This window comes from Microcebus murinus, chromosome 1, assembly GCF_040939455.1.
Source record: "Microcebus murinus isolate Inina chromosome 1, M.murinus_Inina_mat1.0, whole genome shotgun sequence".
NCBI lineage: Eukaryota > Metazoa > Chordata > Mammalia > Primates > Cheirogaleidae > Microcebus > Microcebus murinus.
The window spans coordinates 65,403,269-65,421,164 of NC_134104.1; the positions used below are offsets into that span (position 1 = coordinate 65,403,269).

The 17,896-nt window shown below is 40.8% G+C and overlaps 1 protein-coding gene across 2 annotated transcripts in view; it reads right to left on the minus strand.

The window, feature by feature from the left end:
- Positions 1 to 344: 344 nt before the first annotated feature.
- Positions 345 to 17,896, minus strand: part of HACD2 (3-hydroxyacyl-CoA dehydratase 2) — a 94,462-nt gene continuing 76,910 nt past the window's right edge. Inside the window, exons 5-7 of one of the 2 annotated variants that reach the window (XM_012780466.3) lie at positions 11,986 to 12,107; positions 9,402 to 9,580; positions 345 to 3,381 (exon numbers count right to left, since the gene is read on the minus strand). In XM_012780466.3, the coding sequence (XP_012635920.1) occupies positions 3,299 to 3,381; positions 9,402 to 9,580; positions 11,986 to 12,107 (384 nt within the window). In that variant the 3' untranslated portion in view covers positions 345 to 3,298. The remainder of the gene's footprint in view (positions 3,382 to 9,401; positions 9,581 to 11,985; positions 12,108 to 17,896) is intronic. The other variant, XM_020287124.2, reaches the window with a different exon arrangement.

Here is a 17,896-nt window from a genome sequence, read left to right on the forward strand (position 1 = left end):
CAGAAAACTTACACTAAAAAAACCTCATTGTAAGACAAGGGTTCTCAACCTTTTGCTGATTAACTTCTTAGATTTCCTGGTCACTTACATGAGGAATCCCAGCTTACAGACTGGCTCGGTGAGCCTGAGGACTGGCTGGCAGGGCAGAATGACTTTGTGGAAACCTCTTAATATAATCTATGTTTCCTGTTGAGTGCAGAACCATTATGCATAGTAGAAATAGATTTTAAAATAGTTAGAGAAAGAGCTGGAAGTCCACAACAGGACTGAAACCCTTCCATATTCCTGTAACACCACATTCAGGCCTATTGAATATGAAAAACCATTATATTCACTGGTCAGTATTTCAAATCCAGGCAGAGCACACACTAGTTTATTTTGAAATGCAACACAGATCAGTATTTTATGAATACAACTTATTACCACATTAACATTATCAGGTAAAAACAGCTTTCAAATGCATGCATAGAAAGTTAAGCATAGTCTTTGAACTCCTTATTCTAAATATACAAAAAATACATTTAAATTATATAATTTTAGTGAATCAAAGACTTATAAAATTACAATTTTGGTTTTCACAACATAGAAAAAATACAAAAATGACTGTATATATGGGTGTATAATTTTTTACCCAAATTTCAAAGGAGCAGTACATATTCACTTTGATGTTTTTAAGATGTTTTATCTGAAACTCAGAATTGAAAATAATTTGCAGGTTGGATCACATAAATGCAAACTTTTTATTACAAATGAATAACCAAAAAAAATAAATAAATAACCAAGTAAAAAATGAGGGCAGGATCTCTTCATATGCCCCTTTAAACTCTACATCTTCTACACCTTTCCTGTCAGAAGTTTGCTCTGGAGGAACTTTTTTGTCTTCAAGGATAGTGCTTTATTCCATGACTAACTCTCCATGGTGCCTTTGATACTGGCTGGTACATGTTAAATGAATAATCCCAACCTTAGCAAAGAGAACATAGCAAGATGCAGATTAGCAGCTTGTGTCTACAAAGCACTACTGCGCACCTCAGAGAACCGTCTTTCTGAAGGAGGCCCCACAGGGGGGATCTGAACCACGCACCTAAGGGGGTAGACGGGAGGATGATGCCTTTGACTGTGACCTGAGATGAAACCGCTCGGTCTAACGAAATACTCACAGAAACACTACCTCCCTCATTCGCACCTCATAAGAAGAGGTGACATTTGGTGGGTTGGATGTTCTTAATTTATAAAAGAACACTACTTCAAAAGAGAAATGAATTCATGTTTGGGATAAAGAAACCAGATATGGAGAGAGGTTATTGAAGGACACAGTGACATGCCTTGTTTTTCTGCCACAAGGATTCTAAAGGTTGACATACAATAATTCACATTGGGGTAGAGACCCTTTTTGAAAAGGGAACTGTTTGCTGTGTTCTCATTGCCAAAGTTCAATTCGATGCAATACTACTGTTTGCAACAGAATGTTCTTCATAACCGGTGACAAATTATAATAAAGAGGCCTGAATAAAACTCCCAGCCCACCAATCCCAAAATACTTGCATTTTTCATCTTATCTTTTAGAAGTTTTCCAAAAACAATTGAAAAAAATCTTTACTGAATAAAGTAGTAAGACTAATATAACCCAGGTTGATTCTACTTTACAGTAGAAATAAATTTTGGAAGAATAAAAAGACAGAAAAAGTATGAAAAAAGCTTTCCCACATATTTTGTCTATCAAATACAAGAATAGATTCCAATCTCAAAATGCCCAAGAGTGCTGACTTTCAGAAGCAGAATTTGAATGTTCAATTTAAAAATAATTTATTACATACCTGCCTGCAATAAATTTTTAAGCTTCTATGAAAATAAGCATTTAAAAATTTAGTTTTCCATTATGATACTCTTTTGATATTAGCAATTATATATTAAATGACAACTACTCAGTAAGCTAGACTTAGTCTTAAAGATCAACCAAAAAAAAAAAAAGGCTCCATAAATAAAAAAGATACTGTGTTGTTTAAAATTTAATGCACATCTAAACTTGTGCTTTTACATTTTCATCCAACCCTTTCTTGAAGGGTTTTAAATGCACAGCTGAGCAACTGAATGGTATGAAGATGTGATGTTAATTAGACAATGTCCATAGGACCAAAATATTTCTTGGCTGCTCCAACACCCAGAGATGATACTGCTTTTAGCTCATAGCTGCCCAACTGGAACAGTTTACTGCCTCTGGCCTTACAACTTGGTGGGAATTAACATAGGAGCATAATTAGGAAAAGTATCCAAACAGAAAAGTGAGAGAAAATTAAAAATTAAAATTACAATGGTGTAAAAACCTATTCCTGAATGTTTTTCTGGACTACATTTCTAACGTGGCGCTTCCCATGCGCTTTTGATTACAGATTCCCCACTTCCATGTGGCTGGATTGGCTTCAGGGTCCATAAATGAGAACGGCTACCAGCACATACCTTACTCGCGCTACTCAGAGGTGTTCTGAGAACAGTACCGTGAAAGGTGCTTGTCACTTACTAGCTATGGAGTTTTCCCTTTCTGAGAACTGTCATTTTGTTAAAATATGATTGAGGCTGAGCTCCAGATAAGGTAGGTTCTTACAAGGTACACATACTTATTAAATTCAAGCACGTTTCTTAGTGGCAGGCAGTAATGACTCAACTGAAAACAAACAAAAGGATTCTAGTTGTTTTTGGATTACGGGCACTATCCCAAAGCTTCACAGGCATATACATTTTATAATTCATTCAGTAGATATGAGGGGATAGGTCCCAGCCATAACTTCAGAGCATTCCAGAGAACAAAGTTTGCCGCTTCAAAAATACAAATAGTTTCCAGCATGCAGTCAAGCACTTTGAAAAGGGAATGCTAAACACACTGCAGACTGAAACATAACTCTACTGCAAGCTGGGCATTCAGTTGGTACAACTTCATTACTCAGACTGTAACTCTCAAGTATTCAGTGTTACAGATATTTATTTATCAGATACATGAAGGACACAGAAGGATATAAAATGCCAAATCTCTTTCTAGCGCCATCATAAATATTGGGAACTTCTGGTTGAAAGAAAGAGCATGCTGAAATGGACTGGCCAGGATGTTTTATGTAACAGCCTTTTTTAAATAGAAAATCCCAGGCCCATGTGACACTGGATTTTGGTTTTTGTTTTATTTTAAATATTTTAAAAATAGTTCTTACTTATTTTCTATGAAACGTATTGGGAACTCAAAAAGTCTGCAGCATTTTTTGATCATTGAAAAGTTTGTTTTTTGGGGGGGAGGTGCAGAAAGCAGGAACTATTCAAATTTCTTGTGCTCTTCAGTATGAGATAGGACCTTTCTTCTCTGATGTATCATGTGGAAGTACAACTGGGGGAAAACTAGAAGGAAAAGAAGAAAAAAAGGTTAAGGAGATCATTTAAAATTGCAAAGTTCTATTTAAAGCACATAGACTTGAGGTCCTCTCTGACCCTCTGACTACTTTTTGTCTAGCAACCAACGAAGGTAACAAGGTGGGCTTGGGGAAGGGCAGGAACAACACTGAGAGACTCACCTTTCTTTCCTGTGTTAGCTGAAGGGGAGAGTGGTGGGGAGTAGGATGACAGACACTACTGTCACTATCATTACCAACCAAGATGCCCAGAGCCACCAAATAATACTCTTTATACTGTCTTTTTTTGTTTTTTGGTTTTTTTGAGACAGGGTCTTGCTCTGTTGTCTGGGCTAGAGTGCAACGGTGTCATCATAGCCCACTGTAGCCTCAAACTCCTGGGCTCTAGCTATCTTCACATTTATTCTGACCAATTTCACAACAACCAAGTGAGGCATTCCAATGACGGAATTATTATTCCTTTTTCAAAGAGGAAGAATTCAAGCTCCAGGGAGGGTAAGCAACTTGCCTGGGGCCTCACAGGGAACCGCTGACAGAGCTAGGGCCAGGCTTTGGCTTCTGGCCCTTAGTCTAGTCTCTCTGATCCTGGTGTGGGGTGGTGCACCCCAAACTACTTCCCAAGATGTTATTCTTTCGATGGGAAGACTGAGGACAGGGAGGAATACATTTGACTTGAACACAACTAAGCTAGGTTTGGATGCAAGAAAAAGCCCTTGTGAAAAGTAAGCCGTATCTTAGGCACTGCAGATTCTTCTGTTCTTGCTCATTTCAGAGAACATTTTTAAAAGTACTGGTTCTCAAATGAACAGGGTGGTACTGCCTCCCTAGGGAATGTATGCATATAAGTGGGGAGAGGGGAAGGTTACTGGCATTTAACACACAGGGCCAGAGAATACTAAAACATCCTACATTGCACACCAGTTGCCACAACTAAGGACTGTCCCACCCCAAATGCCTAGGGTATTCTTGCTAGGAAATGCCAGTTTGAACTACCTGGCCTACACATGGTCACTGTGTGTAAAACAGCTTCAGGTGGGACGGCCTTTGGTATACGATACCCTTTCCTCCCCTCCCTTTCCCAACAGCTCCAATTTCTTATTTTTCAGACAGTAACCCATCTTTGGGGGAGGTAATCTCTACTACTGCCAACTCTCCCCTGACAGCGTCTTCCTTTTCAAATGGGCTCCAAGTTGGCCAGATTTCAAAGGATCCTGCCAAGGCACCCACGGCATCGGTGGGTGCACACGGAGCTGCGCGGGAGGCCGGGTGCGCGGCAGCGCTGCCGTCCACTCCACGTGCTATTTCTAGGCAGGAAGTTGTTCACAGAAAAGACCCAGCCTGTGCATATAATTCAACAGGGAGAGAACTATTTTGGTACGGAAGCCAGAATATTTGACAAGCTCTATAATCTAAAAACTGGAAGTAAAGATATAATTAAGCCATAAGGAATGCTAATTGTAATCATTTAAAGACGTGAGGCCAGTCACATTTCTATAGATTAACTTTAGCAAAGGGAAACGCTGGGAGCTAAGCTCGCTAGGGACCCTCCTGCTGGCTGTATTTGTGCCTACGTTACCCCACAGTGATGGCTGCGGCCTCGCAGCTGGTTTGGAGGGTTCAGGGAGGATAATGACCTAGGCCCTTAGTGGCAGTTAAAGCAAGGATAGGGCCACGCAGAACTTCATTTCCATTGCTAAGGGTCTGTTGGTTACCAGAAGGGTCAGATGCCAGAAATGGGGACAGATACGGCCTTTCATTCCTTTATATCTTCCCAGAGGGTCCTTAGTGCCCCACAGAAAGGAATGTGGGTGGGAGGCCAGAGGCCTGGGGGTGCTTGTGCTGTTCCCCACAGCTTGAGCAATGATGTGTGGGGGGCCAGAACTTTCATACTGTCTCCATCTGCATTACCTACATGTTCAGACCGAACCTAATGTGACTGAAACAATTCCGGATGTGTGGCTACTATTTTTAACTACATGGGCTATACTCAGGATAAACACTAAAAAAAAAAAATCTCAATATGACAATGGGCTATTGAGAATTCTACCTTCTGCTCTGCCAGTTGAAGACACTAGGAGGACAGTCACTGGGCATGCGTGTGTGTCTGTCCCCGTGTACCGGGGCTGCGGGGGCTGTGGGTGCTACTGGGCCAAGTCCCTTCTCAGTGTCTCGAAAAACTAGAGGTGTGGTTATGGTTGGGGGAGCGCCAGCTTCTCAGTGTCCTCACCCACGTCAGTGCTCCTCAACCTTTTTTTGTCTCCTCCCCCATAACCCATTTTCGCCAATTTTGAGGGGAAAATGTAAACAGGACTTAGACACCTACGGAGTCCTCAGATACTGTATTGTGCTGACACTGTACATACTGCGAGTGAAGCAGACCAGGAGGAGAGCACCTTGCCAGGGACCCACAACACCCCAACAGGAGGAGGAAGCGCTGGGGGCCAATGCTCCTGGGCCACAACTTGGGCTGAGTGTGCAATGTGGCAGTAGATCAGGGCATGAGGAACAGGTGCTACTTTACATAAGACATGGAGATCATCAACGTCCCATTGAAGAAGATTAAAAGAACCCTAAATTGTAGAAAGAAAACTAAATTTGGTAAAGGAGGTTGCATTTCGAAAGCAACCTCTCCTAATTCTGCATTTTCTCCTGATAAATACAAAGCTTTGGAAAGTTGAAAATGTGCAGTTGGCTGGAACAAACTGTACAAACTGGTTTCAATATTAACAACCTTGAACTACTGAAAACATCCAGGGCACTGGCTCAGGCCAGAGCCCAGTGGGTGCAAGCAGACACGAAGGGTGCCCTGTGGCAGCAGGTGTGGCCTAGGCGCCATCTTGGACCTGGGTAAGGTGGCAGGGATTTGTAGGGAATCTTTTACTTTTTATTTAGATGCACCCTTTTTTTCCCCTGGTCTACAAGAGATAAGCTGCCTTAAGAAAGAAATTATATTAGACTTAACTAAACCAAGTTCTCCTACCAAAAGGAGGCTGAGATCAGAAGAGAGAAGAAACTGAGGTAAGGGAAGCACACTGCTGCTGGGAGCGGAGTTTGCCCTGCTCTCTATCAGGCAGCAGGCCCTAAGGGCTGCTTTCTGTCTCCTCTCTCTTCCAGGGGGGAGATGCAAAGTCCCATGGAACTGGGCTTGTTTTCCTCCAGGAACCCTACTGTCATGGGAGGGCTGCCTGGGCTCAACTGGGCCCAGCCACTGCAGCAAGAGGTCAGCAGAAAGAGGCAAAAAGGCTGGCACTGGCTGGCACCAGAGCACAAAGATGACCAGCACAAACCCTGAGGGAGGGGCCCCCAGATTTCCATCAACGTGGAAGCACCTTGCCATGGGTCTGATTTCATAATACCCTCCTTGCCCCTTTCCCAGTTATCCAATATGGTACATATCCTCCTATTTGTTCAAAAACTACTAATATGTTGAATTTAAATAAATCCTGTGGTGCCCACTGGGATAATATGTGTTACACTGGGTGTGGGGAAACTGCAACTGTGAATTGTTGCTCTAGAGAATGGAAAATGAAACTCTAAGAAGACAACATTAGAGGCTGGGCACAGTGGCTCATGACTGTAATCCCAGCACTTTGGGAGGCCAAGGTAGGAGGACTGCTTAAGCCCAAGAGTTCAAGACCAGCTGGGCAACACACTGAGACCCTGTCTCTATAAAAAATAAAAAATGGGCTGGGCATGGTGGGGCATGCCTGCAGTCCCAGCTATTTGAGAGGCTGAGGCAAGAGGATTGTTTGAGCCCAGAAGTTTAAGGCTGCAGTGAGCAATGATCATGCCACTGCACTCTAGCCTGGGCAACAGAGTAAGACCCTGTCTCTAAAAAAATAAAGAAAGAAAGAAAAAAAGAAAAAAAAAAAGAAAACAATATTAAAAGGTGAAAAACTATTAGTTAATTTTTATTATGTAAGGTTTTAGATTCATATATACATATACATGTATATATACACACACATATATATTTTGGCGGGGAGAGAAGAAGGAAGGAGAGGGAGAGAGACACAGAGACAGGGTCTCACTTTGTTGCCTGGGCATGAGGATGGCAGTGACGTCAGCATAGCTCACTGCAACCTTCAACTCCTAGGCTCAAGTGATCCTTCTGCTTCAGCCTCCCAAGTAGCTGGAATTACAGGTACACACCACAATGCCTGGCTAATTTTTCTATTTTTTTTGTAGAGACAGGGTCTTGCTGTATTGCTTAGGCTGGTCTGGAACTCCTGACCTCAAGCGGTTCTCTGGCCTTGGCTCCCTAAAGTGCTGGGATTATAGGGTGAGCCACCGCGCCTGGCCACATTTATGTTTTGTTTGAAAATCAACTACCGTCTACATTTAAAGAGAGATGGCCTTTAGCCTCCATGGTTCCAGTACTGAAGAGGAGGACTTGATAATGAATAAAGAGTGGAAAATGAATCACGAAACTGAATTGCGTCCAAGAATTTCTCCAAGATAAGCCTTCACATGAAATCTGGATGTAGTTTTTTTCTCACAGTGCATGAAATGCAATTTTCCACAGAGGGACACAAACATGTCGCTTATGATTGTTAGGATGATTCATTCAGATTAGGCTGTGAGCCAAAGAAAAATCCAACCCTATCTGAATTTAACCTGGGGTTGAGGGGAGAATATAGCATCTATCTTCATAGACTAAAATAAGATTCAGAGTTGCAATGGCTACAGCAATAGCTAAATAAGAAGAAACACTAATATTATATGTTATTGGGTATAACAAGATCCTTTTGGTATGCAGAAATCTATTATAAGATTTACAACCCAACATCAGAATTCAAGAAAAGGACTAAACTCCTCCTCCACAAGCAGGATTCACCTCACAGAGACAGCAAACATGTCTTTCTCTTTTTGTTTAGAAAACAGAAAGTCTTGAGTGGAGTGCAGCGGCTGGAGTGCAGGTCACTATTCACAGGTGCGATCATATCACACTACAGCCTTGAACTCCCAGTGTCAAGCGATCCTCCCACCTCAGCCTCCTGAATAGCTGAAAACACGTCTTTTTCTATCACTGACTATGTCGATAGGCAAATTTGATTATCTGTCTACCTATCGATCTATCTATCTATTTATTTTTGAGACAGTCTTGCTCTGTTGCCCGGGCTAGAGTGCAATGGCATCATCATAGCTCACTGCAACCTGGAACTCCTGGTTTTTAGGGATCCTCCTGCCTCAGCCACCTGAATAGCTGGGACTACAGGCATTCGCCACCATGCCTAGCTAGTAGAGACAGGGTCTCCGGCTTAAGCTGGTCTCGACCTCCTGACCTCAAGAGATTCTCCACCTCAGCCTCCTAGAGTTCTAGGATTACAGGCCTGAGTCTCTGCGACCAGCCTATCCATATATTTAAACCTTTGGTAGAACTATTAATATAACTGGAAATCATCCTGAAGAGAACACTATGTCCCATTCAGATGGTTTTAGTGCTAATAAGAAAAGGAAAAACAGAAAAATATAAACTAAATCGATTTTTATTTGTTTCTAGTTAACTATGATCCCTTCAAAAAGAAGTTAACTGTCTATTTTGATGTAGTAACCAATGCAAAAATCTTTTTACTGTGTGTGTTTTTTGTTTGTTTTTTAAACCTCTCACTGGTAGACAATACCATGTTTTTCAAATACCATAATAAGCAGTTCTCAAGAGACAGAAAAATAAAATCAAGGTAAGTAGTCTTTCATGGCTTTTTTGTTTTCCACTCAGTACTTTCCCCCAATATCTACTTAGCTTACCCTGGTATTCACTATTTTAAACCCACATACTGAGAAGGGCTCCATTTTGGCAGCTGTATTGAGAAGGGTTCATCTTTATTCAATTACTGCCAGAGAAAATTCCCTTTGACAGTCGGCATTCAATAAAAACCAAGCGTTCCCAGGAAATTAGATTTACCTTTGCTTGGACATGGTGCAAAAACAATCAAAGACATTTAACTCTAGTTATTGTACAGCCAAATTTTAAAACATAATTAAATATACGCAGAGCTGTTTACTTACTGGGAATGTAGGAGATCATTATTAGGATCAGGAACGCATAGTAGTCGAAGGAGAAATTGTACTTGTTGGGTAAACTGATGGAGTACAGGCCGGCCTGTCTGACAAAGGGCAGGGCTGCATACATTGTGAGCAGTTCTCCCGACACTCCCATTGGGTACAGCACGATGAAAAGCGTGTACCTAAAACAAAGAAAAATATTCATTACTCAGGCGCACCGCCAGCTTGAGGAGAAAGATGCACTACTGCCCTTCTAATCAGTACTAGTCTCTCAGAAAGCTGTTGTTTATACATTTTCCTGTTTACTTACGTTTTCAATTCAGGTTGTACAAATCAGTTTTTGAAAAGGGCCTATGTAGCAAGTATATGTTTTCTGAATGTTCTAGAACAAAATAAATGTGTTCAGTCAGCCTCAAAATTTGGCCTGACTAAAGAAACAACTGTTCAAAACAATTCTCTACATAACAAGGGGATATCAAATACTGGCAAAGTAGGGGCACTGGGCCATGGTTGGTACTGAAGGGTCTGGCCTGTGGGCTAAGGTGGGGGCTGGGGATTTGGAGGGCGTCAGGGTGGTGGTGGGGAGGAGTTGGAACATGTTATCCAGGATTTCCTGTAATACACACCAAGTCTGGTCTGTGGACGGAAAATAAAAATAGTGCAAACATGTATACTGCTACTATTCTTCAAAAGTCTGTATATGCTATTGTGAAAAATCAAATACATGTAATTAAAAAAATTAAATTCATAATAGCTTTAGGTTATTATGTAATTTTCTGATTTAAAAACCCTACAATTACAACTACCGTCACATGGGAGGGGATCCACACAATTTCTTCACTTTAAAAAAGAGTTCTCTATGTCTCAAAAAGAATTCAGGGCTGGACACAGTGGCTCACGCCTGTAATCCCAGCATTTTGGGAGGCCGAGGTAGGAGGACTGCTTGAGGCCAGGAGTTCCAGACCAGCCTGAGCAACACAGTAAGTCCCCATCTTTACAGCAAACAGAAAAATTAGCCAGGCATGGTGGTACATGCCTATAGTTCCAGCTACTCAGGAGGCTGAGGCAGTAGGATTGTGTGAGCCCAGGAGTTGGAGGTTTCAATGAGCTATGATAGTACCACTGCACTCTAGCCTGGGGAACAGAGCAAGACCTTGCCTCTTTAAAAAAAAAACCAAACAATTCATGGAGCTAAGTGAAAGCCATTCTGAGGTATAAATATTGCTAAAGGGACGATCCGCTCAGAATTTAACACATTAACTGCCACATGAGTTATATTTAACTCACGCTAGTTTTGAGCCAGGGCCTCACGAAGCAAAACCCTATAGCTGGTTTGTGAAAATCTTACTTGTTGATGTTCTTATTGTTAAAATATTGACAATTTAATTCTAAAAAATGTAGATTGCGTTGCATATAACTCATGCACAGAAAACAATATAAAAAATAACAAATTTGAAAGGATTGTTTGTTTTTAATAGAACAAGAAGGCCCCAGGGAAAACATCTTTTTTCTAGTGTGGCAGTCAGTGTGTCAAAAAGCCTTTGGCTGTTGGTGGCTTATAACCAGCGATGAACTACAAGCTTCCAGGTACAGGAATTGTGCTGAAAAATCTATGAGGATGAAGGGAAGACGTGTTCCCCACTGCCAATGTTAGCCATGCTAAGGGGGACAATGGAGAAGGAAGAATTTTTCAGAGGCTGTGGAGAACAGTGGATAAAGACTCTTTCTCCAACAGTGAGATCAGGTCTTGGCCAACAAACTTCCCCTACAACCAGGGTAGACGCCTTTCGCAATGCCTGTCCACGCTGGTTAGTGCTGCTGTTTCCTATTCTCCCCTTTTCCCAATAAAAATGTTTATTGCAAACAAAAAATAACAGAGGAGTTCTCATACTTGAAATGTTGGAAACAACTGGATTATGTCCCTAATTTAATCACCAAACTCATAAACTGTCTAGGAATCACTATTTTCCTGCTCTGAAATGAGGCATTTCAGCTCCAAGGACAATCTTTGTCAGACTACTACCCCCTCGTAGTCTTTCCCAACTCAGAACCCTGCTCACAACTGTGGGGGTAAACAGAGGGGGTGACAGAGGACTATCAGCCTTTCACCCAACTCATAATGAATATTACTGGTAAAAATAATCAAAGCAAAATAAAGCCGATGAGCCAAAACATGTAATGTTTATTATTAACTAAATATTAGTTTAAGAGTCACAGCTTCTTGGCAAAACTGAGACTAGGAAAACTAGACTTGGTCCAAAAAACATCACAATGGCAAAGGCTCATCAGTAAAATCTGATATGGACAAAAAAGGGCTGTTTCATCAAATCTTTATTGAATAATTTAACTGAAAAGAACTGATCCCAATAAAAACAACTTATGTAAAATGTAGACATTTTAAAACAGGATTTCTAATAATCAAAGTAGAGACTGTTTTTCTGATGAGATCTACAGACCAGATTTCTACCCCACCTCTATCTCATACGATTTTATTTTCAGAAACTTGGAGGGTATATTTAGGCAATAAAGGGCAAATGCAATGATGGATAACTTCAAAAGTTAGTCTTCATTCCATATACTTTTTTACCTGGCCCATTTGATGAGGTAAGGCAGATGGTTTAATAGACTGAATGTATAAAAAGAGTAACGGATAATTTCTGTGATTGTCCAGGCAATAACAAACAGGAGGACACTGTCTTCACTCTGTACCTGAAGGAAAAGAACAAAAGCAAAACCAAACACATGAAAAATGTGAATGAAGAAGCACCCCTAATGTGTAGAGGCCCCACAGGGCTGGAGAATTAAGTCCATGCTCCCACTGGTCTCTACTCACAGGGGCCACGGTACGGCACAGAAGGAGCCTGCCAAGTAAAGGAACTCAGCCTGGGACAACAGCTGTGCGGAGCCAAAGGCTGAGAATTAAGAGGAAGGCACTCAGTCACCAGGAGTGAGAGCAGCAGGGCAGGGGCAGGAGAAGAGCTGCACCCACAGGAGACTCAAACACTGAGCTTGCCTGTGGTGTGGGGGAGAGGGAGTCAAGAGCAGTTAGGTAAGAATGGTGGAGAGCTTGGGATCCATTACTGAGAATTTTAGTTTGCTTTGCGTGACAAATGAGAACCCAAGGAAATTTCTAAGAAGGGGAATGTAATGATGAAAGCACAATTAAGACGAGGCTAATTCATGGGGCAGGGTGAATTCAAGCGAAGGAGGTAGGACCATTTCGGGGGGGGGTGTATTTATTCTCTCCCACTGGTGACCTCTTCCCTGGGAGGAGGCCTGCATCAACTCTTCAGCAATTAGAGAAGCTTCTATGCTGATCCCAGGAGGCAGCTAGAGTCAGAAGAGCTTTGAAACTCCCAGCCTCCTCTGAAGGTGTTTTTATACTGAAACACCAATAAACTTTTTAAAGAGCTCCTTTAGGTGTTTTTTAAGGAGATATTCTCCTGCATTGAAATTTATTGCTGTGGCATTAACTTTCAGTACTTCTCCCACTCTACCCAGCTGGGTTTGTAATGATCTTTTGTGTTTGAAAACCAATAATAAGAAACAATCTTGCATCCCAATCAGTTTCCATGCATTTAAAACAATCCCAGAGTCAGGTGATTAGTAAATCGAACAAATCAACTACAAGATGGACTTTCTCACGCCTAATACCTAACACAGCAAAGGTATGGCATTCAAGCCTTAACTTTTGCTCCTTTCCATTTGCAATGTTAATAGTTTTTAGCACTTATATTCTTCCTTAGAAGGTGTACATGGAGCGATCCACCTACACGATGAAATAAGTAGTCATTTACATACCTATTAACTAAATTGCTCTGACAAAGAATTTCATAAATGCATAGTTACTATTCTCTAAAAATAATAAGAATTTTATACTGTCAAGATCAAGAGTACTTTTTGTTTTCCTGGAGCTCTCACATTAGCCAAAGTAAAGCAAAAGCTAAACACCTCTAAAGCTTTCATGTTGAAATATTTCAGTTTGTCTTCAAATCCTCACTTAAAACCCACCTATACTAACTAAAATATAATTTCAGAGCACATTTTGCTTTTGGGGATATTTTGTAATCCTCCTCATCTTAAGATGTATTTTTACAGCTATGGGCTGAAGCTTTGCCTAAAGATCTCTAGGTTATCACAGGAAGCTCCTCTAATATTTTGTACTGTAAACATCTTGAAAGCAGAGAATGTGTTTGATTCATCTTCTGTCTTCCTAAATCACTTTGTGCTTTTCATAAGTAGAAGCTCAATAAATATTTGTGGAGCAAACAAATGCAATCCTAATCAGGTCACTCCAAGACTCAGTTCGCTTCTTTTTGGTGCCTGATAATTAGTTTCTGTGTAGCGTTAGTGGCCTTCAAAACAAAGAGATAAAAAAACCCCAAAATCAAAAACCCCAAACCTCTGGATTTGACCCAACCTAGAGGTTGGTTATTTGATTCCCCCCAGTATCTGCCCGCCAAGTAGACTTTATCCAAAGGAACTATGACAATCTCAGACTCAGGCTAAATATGAAAGCCATCTGCTTCCAGAGTCCAGCTGTGAAGACCACGTCATAAATCTTGAAAAAACACAGGAGATACAGGAAATGACAGTTTCTGTACAAAATATTTTCAAATCAATTGGAAATGCAACATTTTTATCAAGAAGGGACTTATATAAAATCAGAGATCAACCTTATCTGATTTACAGATAATTATCCAAAAATATAAAACAGGGGCAAAATACAATGAATGAGGGGAAAATGTAATGAATTAGTTAAAACCAGTAAGATCAATGAGACTGGAACAGATAATTGTACACTCATGTTTATAGCAGCATTATTCACAATAGTCAAAGGGTGGAAGCAACCCAGGTGAGTCTACCAATGGACAAATGGATAAACAAAATATAGTCTGTATGTGCAACAGGATACCATCTAGCCTTAAAAGGAAGGAAATTCTCACACATGCTACAACATGGATGAGCCTTTAAGACATCAGGCTAAGTGAAATAAACCAGTCACAAAAGGACAAACACTGTATGATTTCACTCATACCTATAGGAGTCAAATTCAGAGAAAGTAAGTAGAGACAGAAGGTTGACCAGAGCTGGGGTGGAAAGAAAGAGGTAATTATTGTTCAGCTAGTATGGAGTTTCAGTTTGGGAAGATAAAAACATTTCTGGACATGGATGGTATGGTGTTGCACAACAATGGTAAAGTACTAATGCAACTAAGCTGTGCCCTTAAAAACAGTGTAAGTGGTAAATTTCATGTTACGTATATTTTACCATTAAAAAATAAAACAAAAACCAACCCCCAGTAAGACCAAATTTAATAGGGTTAAATATAAAGTTACATAGAACTCAGCAACAATGACTCCAGAAGAGAAAGGAGAAGAACTGAAGTATGAAACCAAGAGATTTAGTTTGGTGAATCACAAGCTTCCGAGGGGCCCACAGGGCGTGAGGTGGCTGTTGAAACAAACAAACCCCAGCACTCAGCCACATTAATAGTCTCATCCCAATTAGTGCATTCTAAATAGATTAGACCCCCCCACACACAGGGATCAGAGTCTGTTATAAGGACCCCTGAATTGGCCAGGCATGGTAGCTCACGCCCTGTCTCTAAAAAAAAGGAAAAGATAAAAAAGAACCTCTGAACTAGCAGAGCTTATGGAAAGGAAAGAAGAGTAAGTACTTTAAAATACGTAAAATGGTACCGTGTGTAAGAGGCATATGGACATGAGGCTAATGGATAAAATAACATGGAGTAAAATGTCCAGTTCAAAATAAGAAAAACCATGTAGCCAACCAGTTGACTAATGAAATAGGCCACCTCATGAAGCTGTGTGCTCCCAGGCCCTGGACATATCCAAACCAAGACTGCCCAGGAGACAGTCCCGTGTAGGATGGGAGGCTGAGCTGGACGACGGCCAGTAAGGGCTTCCAGCTGCTGCTCTTTGCAAAGGTGTGTGCGTACCTCCTCCACGTGGACAAGGCACGAAGCTCTGGCCAAGACTGACCTCCTTCATGAGCTGAAATTTTTTTAGCTGGGAAAAAAGGTAGAGACTTTGACAGTACTTATTGAAAATAATTTTTCCTTTATCAAAGAAGGTAGGAAAGGAGAGAAGAATTGAAATGATCTGTCATTACTGATGATTGTCATGGGAATAGCTGTCTGCCTATTTACTTCCCCCGTGATGGTATGGTTTTCAAGCGTCCATGGCTCATCATTTGGCTTCCTCCTCCCCAACACAGGTATGGACATGAGGGATGTGTGGAATCAATGCCCCTGAAATTGGATGATAATTGCTATTTTTCTTTTTTTAAAAAATTAAAAAATGTTTTCTTTTTCTTTTTTTAGAGACAGGGTCTTGCTCTGTCACCCAGGCTGGACTGTGGTGGTGTTATTTTAGCTCACCGTAGCCTTGAACTCCTGGGATTAAGTGATCCTCCTACCTTAGTCTCCCGAAGTGCTGGGATTATAGGCATAAGCCACCACGGCTGGTCTTTCTTTTTCTTTTCTGAAACCAAGAATTGGGAACATTTTTCTAACAAGTGGGGAGTGCCTTTCTATTAAGGGCCAGTGACACAGAGAAAAAGAATCAATTGATAGCCTCACAGAAGTAAAAAAAAAACAAAAAAAAACCAACCAGTTTATTTTGGGAGGAGTTTTTTGAGGGGCAAAGGACTAGGATTATAAAAAATTCAACTCAACTGCTTTTTGAGTCAAAAACTAGAAACAGACAATTTTATTATCAAGAAGAAGTTAATAATAATATGTGTAAACATTTGCAAGCAAATGACCATAGTAGTATTATTCATAATAATTCATAATTATTCATAATTATGATAATAATTCAAGTAATAATTCAAGTATTATTCATAATAGCCAAAAAGTTAAAACCCAAATATTCATCAACTGGTAAATGGATAAACAAAATGAGATACACAGCCATACAATGGAATACTGTTCGGCAACATAAAGGAAAGAAATACTGATACATGGTATAACACAGAAGAACTTCTAAAACATTATGCTGAGTGAAAGAAGCCAAATGCAAATGACCACACATTATACAGTATTTTATGTGAAATGTCTACAAGAGGTGCATCTAGAGACAGAAAGTAGATTAGTGGCTGCAGGGCCTGGGAGTGGGAATTAACTATAAGGGGCATAACGGATCATATGGGATCTAGTTTTAGATCATAGAAATGTTCTAAAACTACATTATGGCAACAGTCGCACAACTTGGTAAATTTATTAAAATGTACTGAATTGTACACTTCAAATGAGTGAATTTTATAAATTATGCCTCCCTAAAGTTGCTTAATAAAAAAGAATAAGAGGTTTGCTTTAGATACACATTATTGCTTTTTAAGGGAAAAGGCTGTGCCTCTAGAGCATAGACGGGAGATAATGAAGATTTTTTACAGTTTACAAAAGAGAAGGGGACAAAAGGCCAGGCTTAGGACAGGTTGCCAAAAATGTCTCAAAGCCATGTTTCAAAGTTGCATATTCACAACAACGGCACAAATAGGGGAGTGGGCACTGGGCAGCCCTTGCCGTTAGGAAATCTTCCTTTGCTTGGTACAGTGAGCTGCGGTGTTGGATACTCCACGTTGCAGACGGAGGTTTCCACCCCCTGCTCTTAAAGCGAGGGAGGCGGCGGCAGGGTGTAGGCGGCTTGTGTAATTTAGCCAATGGAGTTTACATAGAAATTCAAGCTGGAGAAACAAATGGGTGCAAGAGAAAACCCTTTACACACAAATAGCATCATATGTTTGACTTTAAAAGGCACAGGGAGTATCAGTACATGAAAAGCTGTCATTTTTATTACATTCAAAGTAAAACAGATGGTGCCACATCAGAAAATCGCTATTGTAGAAACCCTATTCTTCTTAGCATTTTGGAATCTGCTGCTTACCACTCTGGGTATTTCAAAGAAATTCCCTGACCAAGCTTTATGGCAAGCATTCTTCTTCTTAAAACTGCTTCCATTTATGAGGAGAAGAGATTTTGGTAAAATCTAAGAGGGTAGGACTAGAGTCTGTTCTTGGAAAAATGGTGGAGACTGTGTTTGTCTTAGTTTGCTCCGGCTGCCATAACAAAGTACCAGAGGCTAGGGGGTTAAACGACAGAAAGGCGATTTCTCATAGTCTGCAGGCTAGAAGTCTGAGGTCAGGGTGGCAACATGGTTGGTTTCTGGTGAGAAATCTCTTCCTGACTTGTAGGCAGCGCCTTCTCCACATGTCCGTCCTCGCACAGTATCTTTGCTTATAAGGGCACTAATGCCACCACAAGGGCCTCACTCTCATGACTTCATCTAAATTTATCCCCCAAAGGCCCAGCACCAAATATCATCACACCGGTGGTTAGGGCTTCAGTGTATGAATATTTTGTGGGCAGAGACACAATTCAGTCCATAGCAGCAATCTAGAACATGTGTTGGCAAATTTTTTCTGTAAAGAGCTAGATATCATATAATGTGGGCTTTGTACCACACATGGCCTTT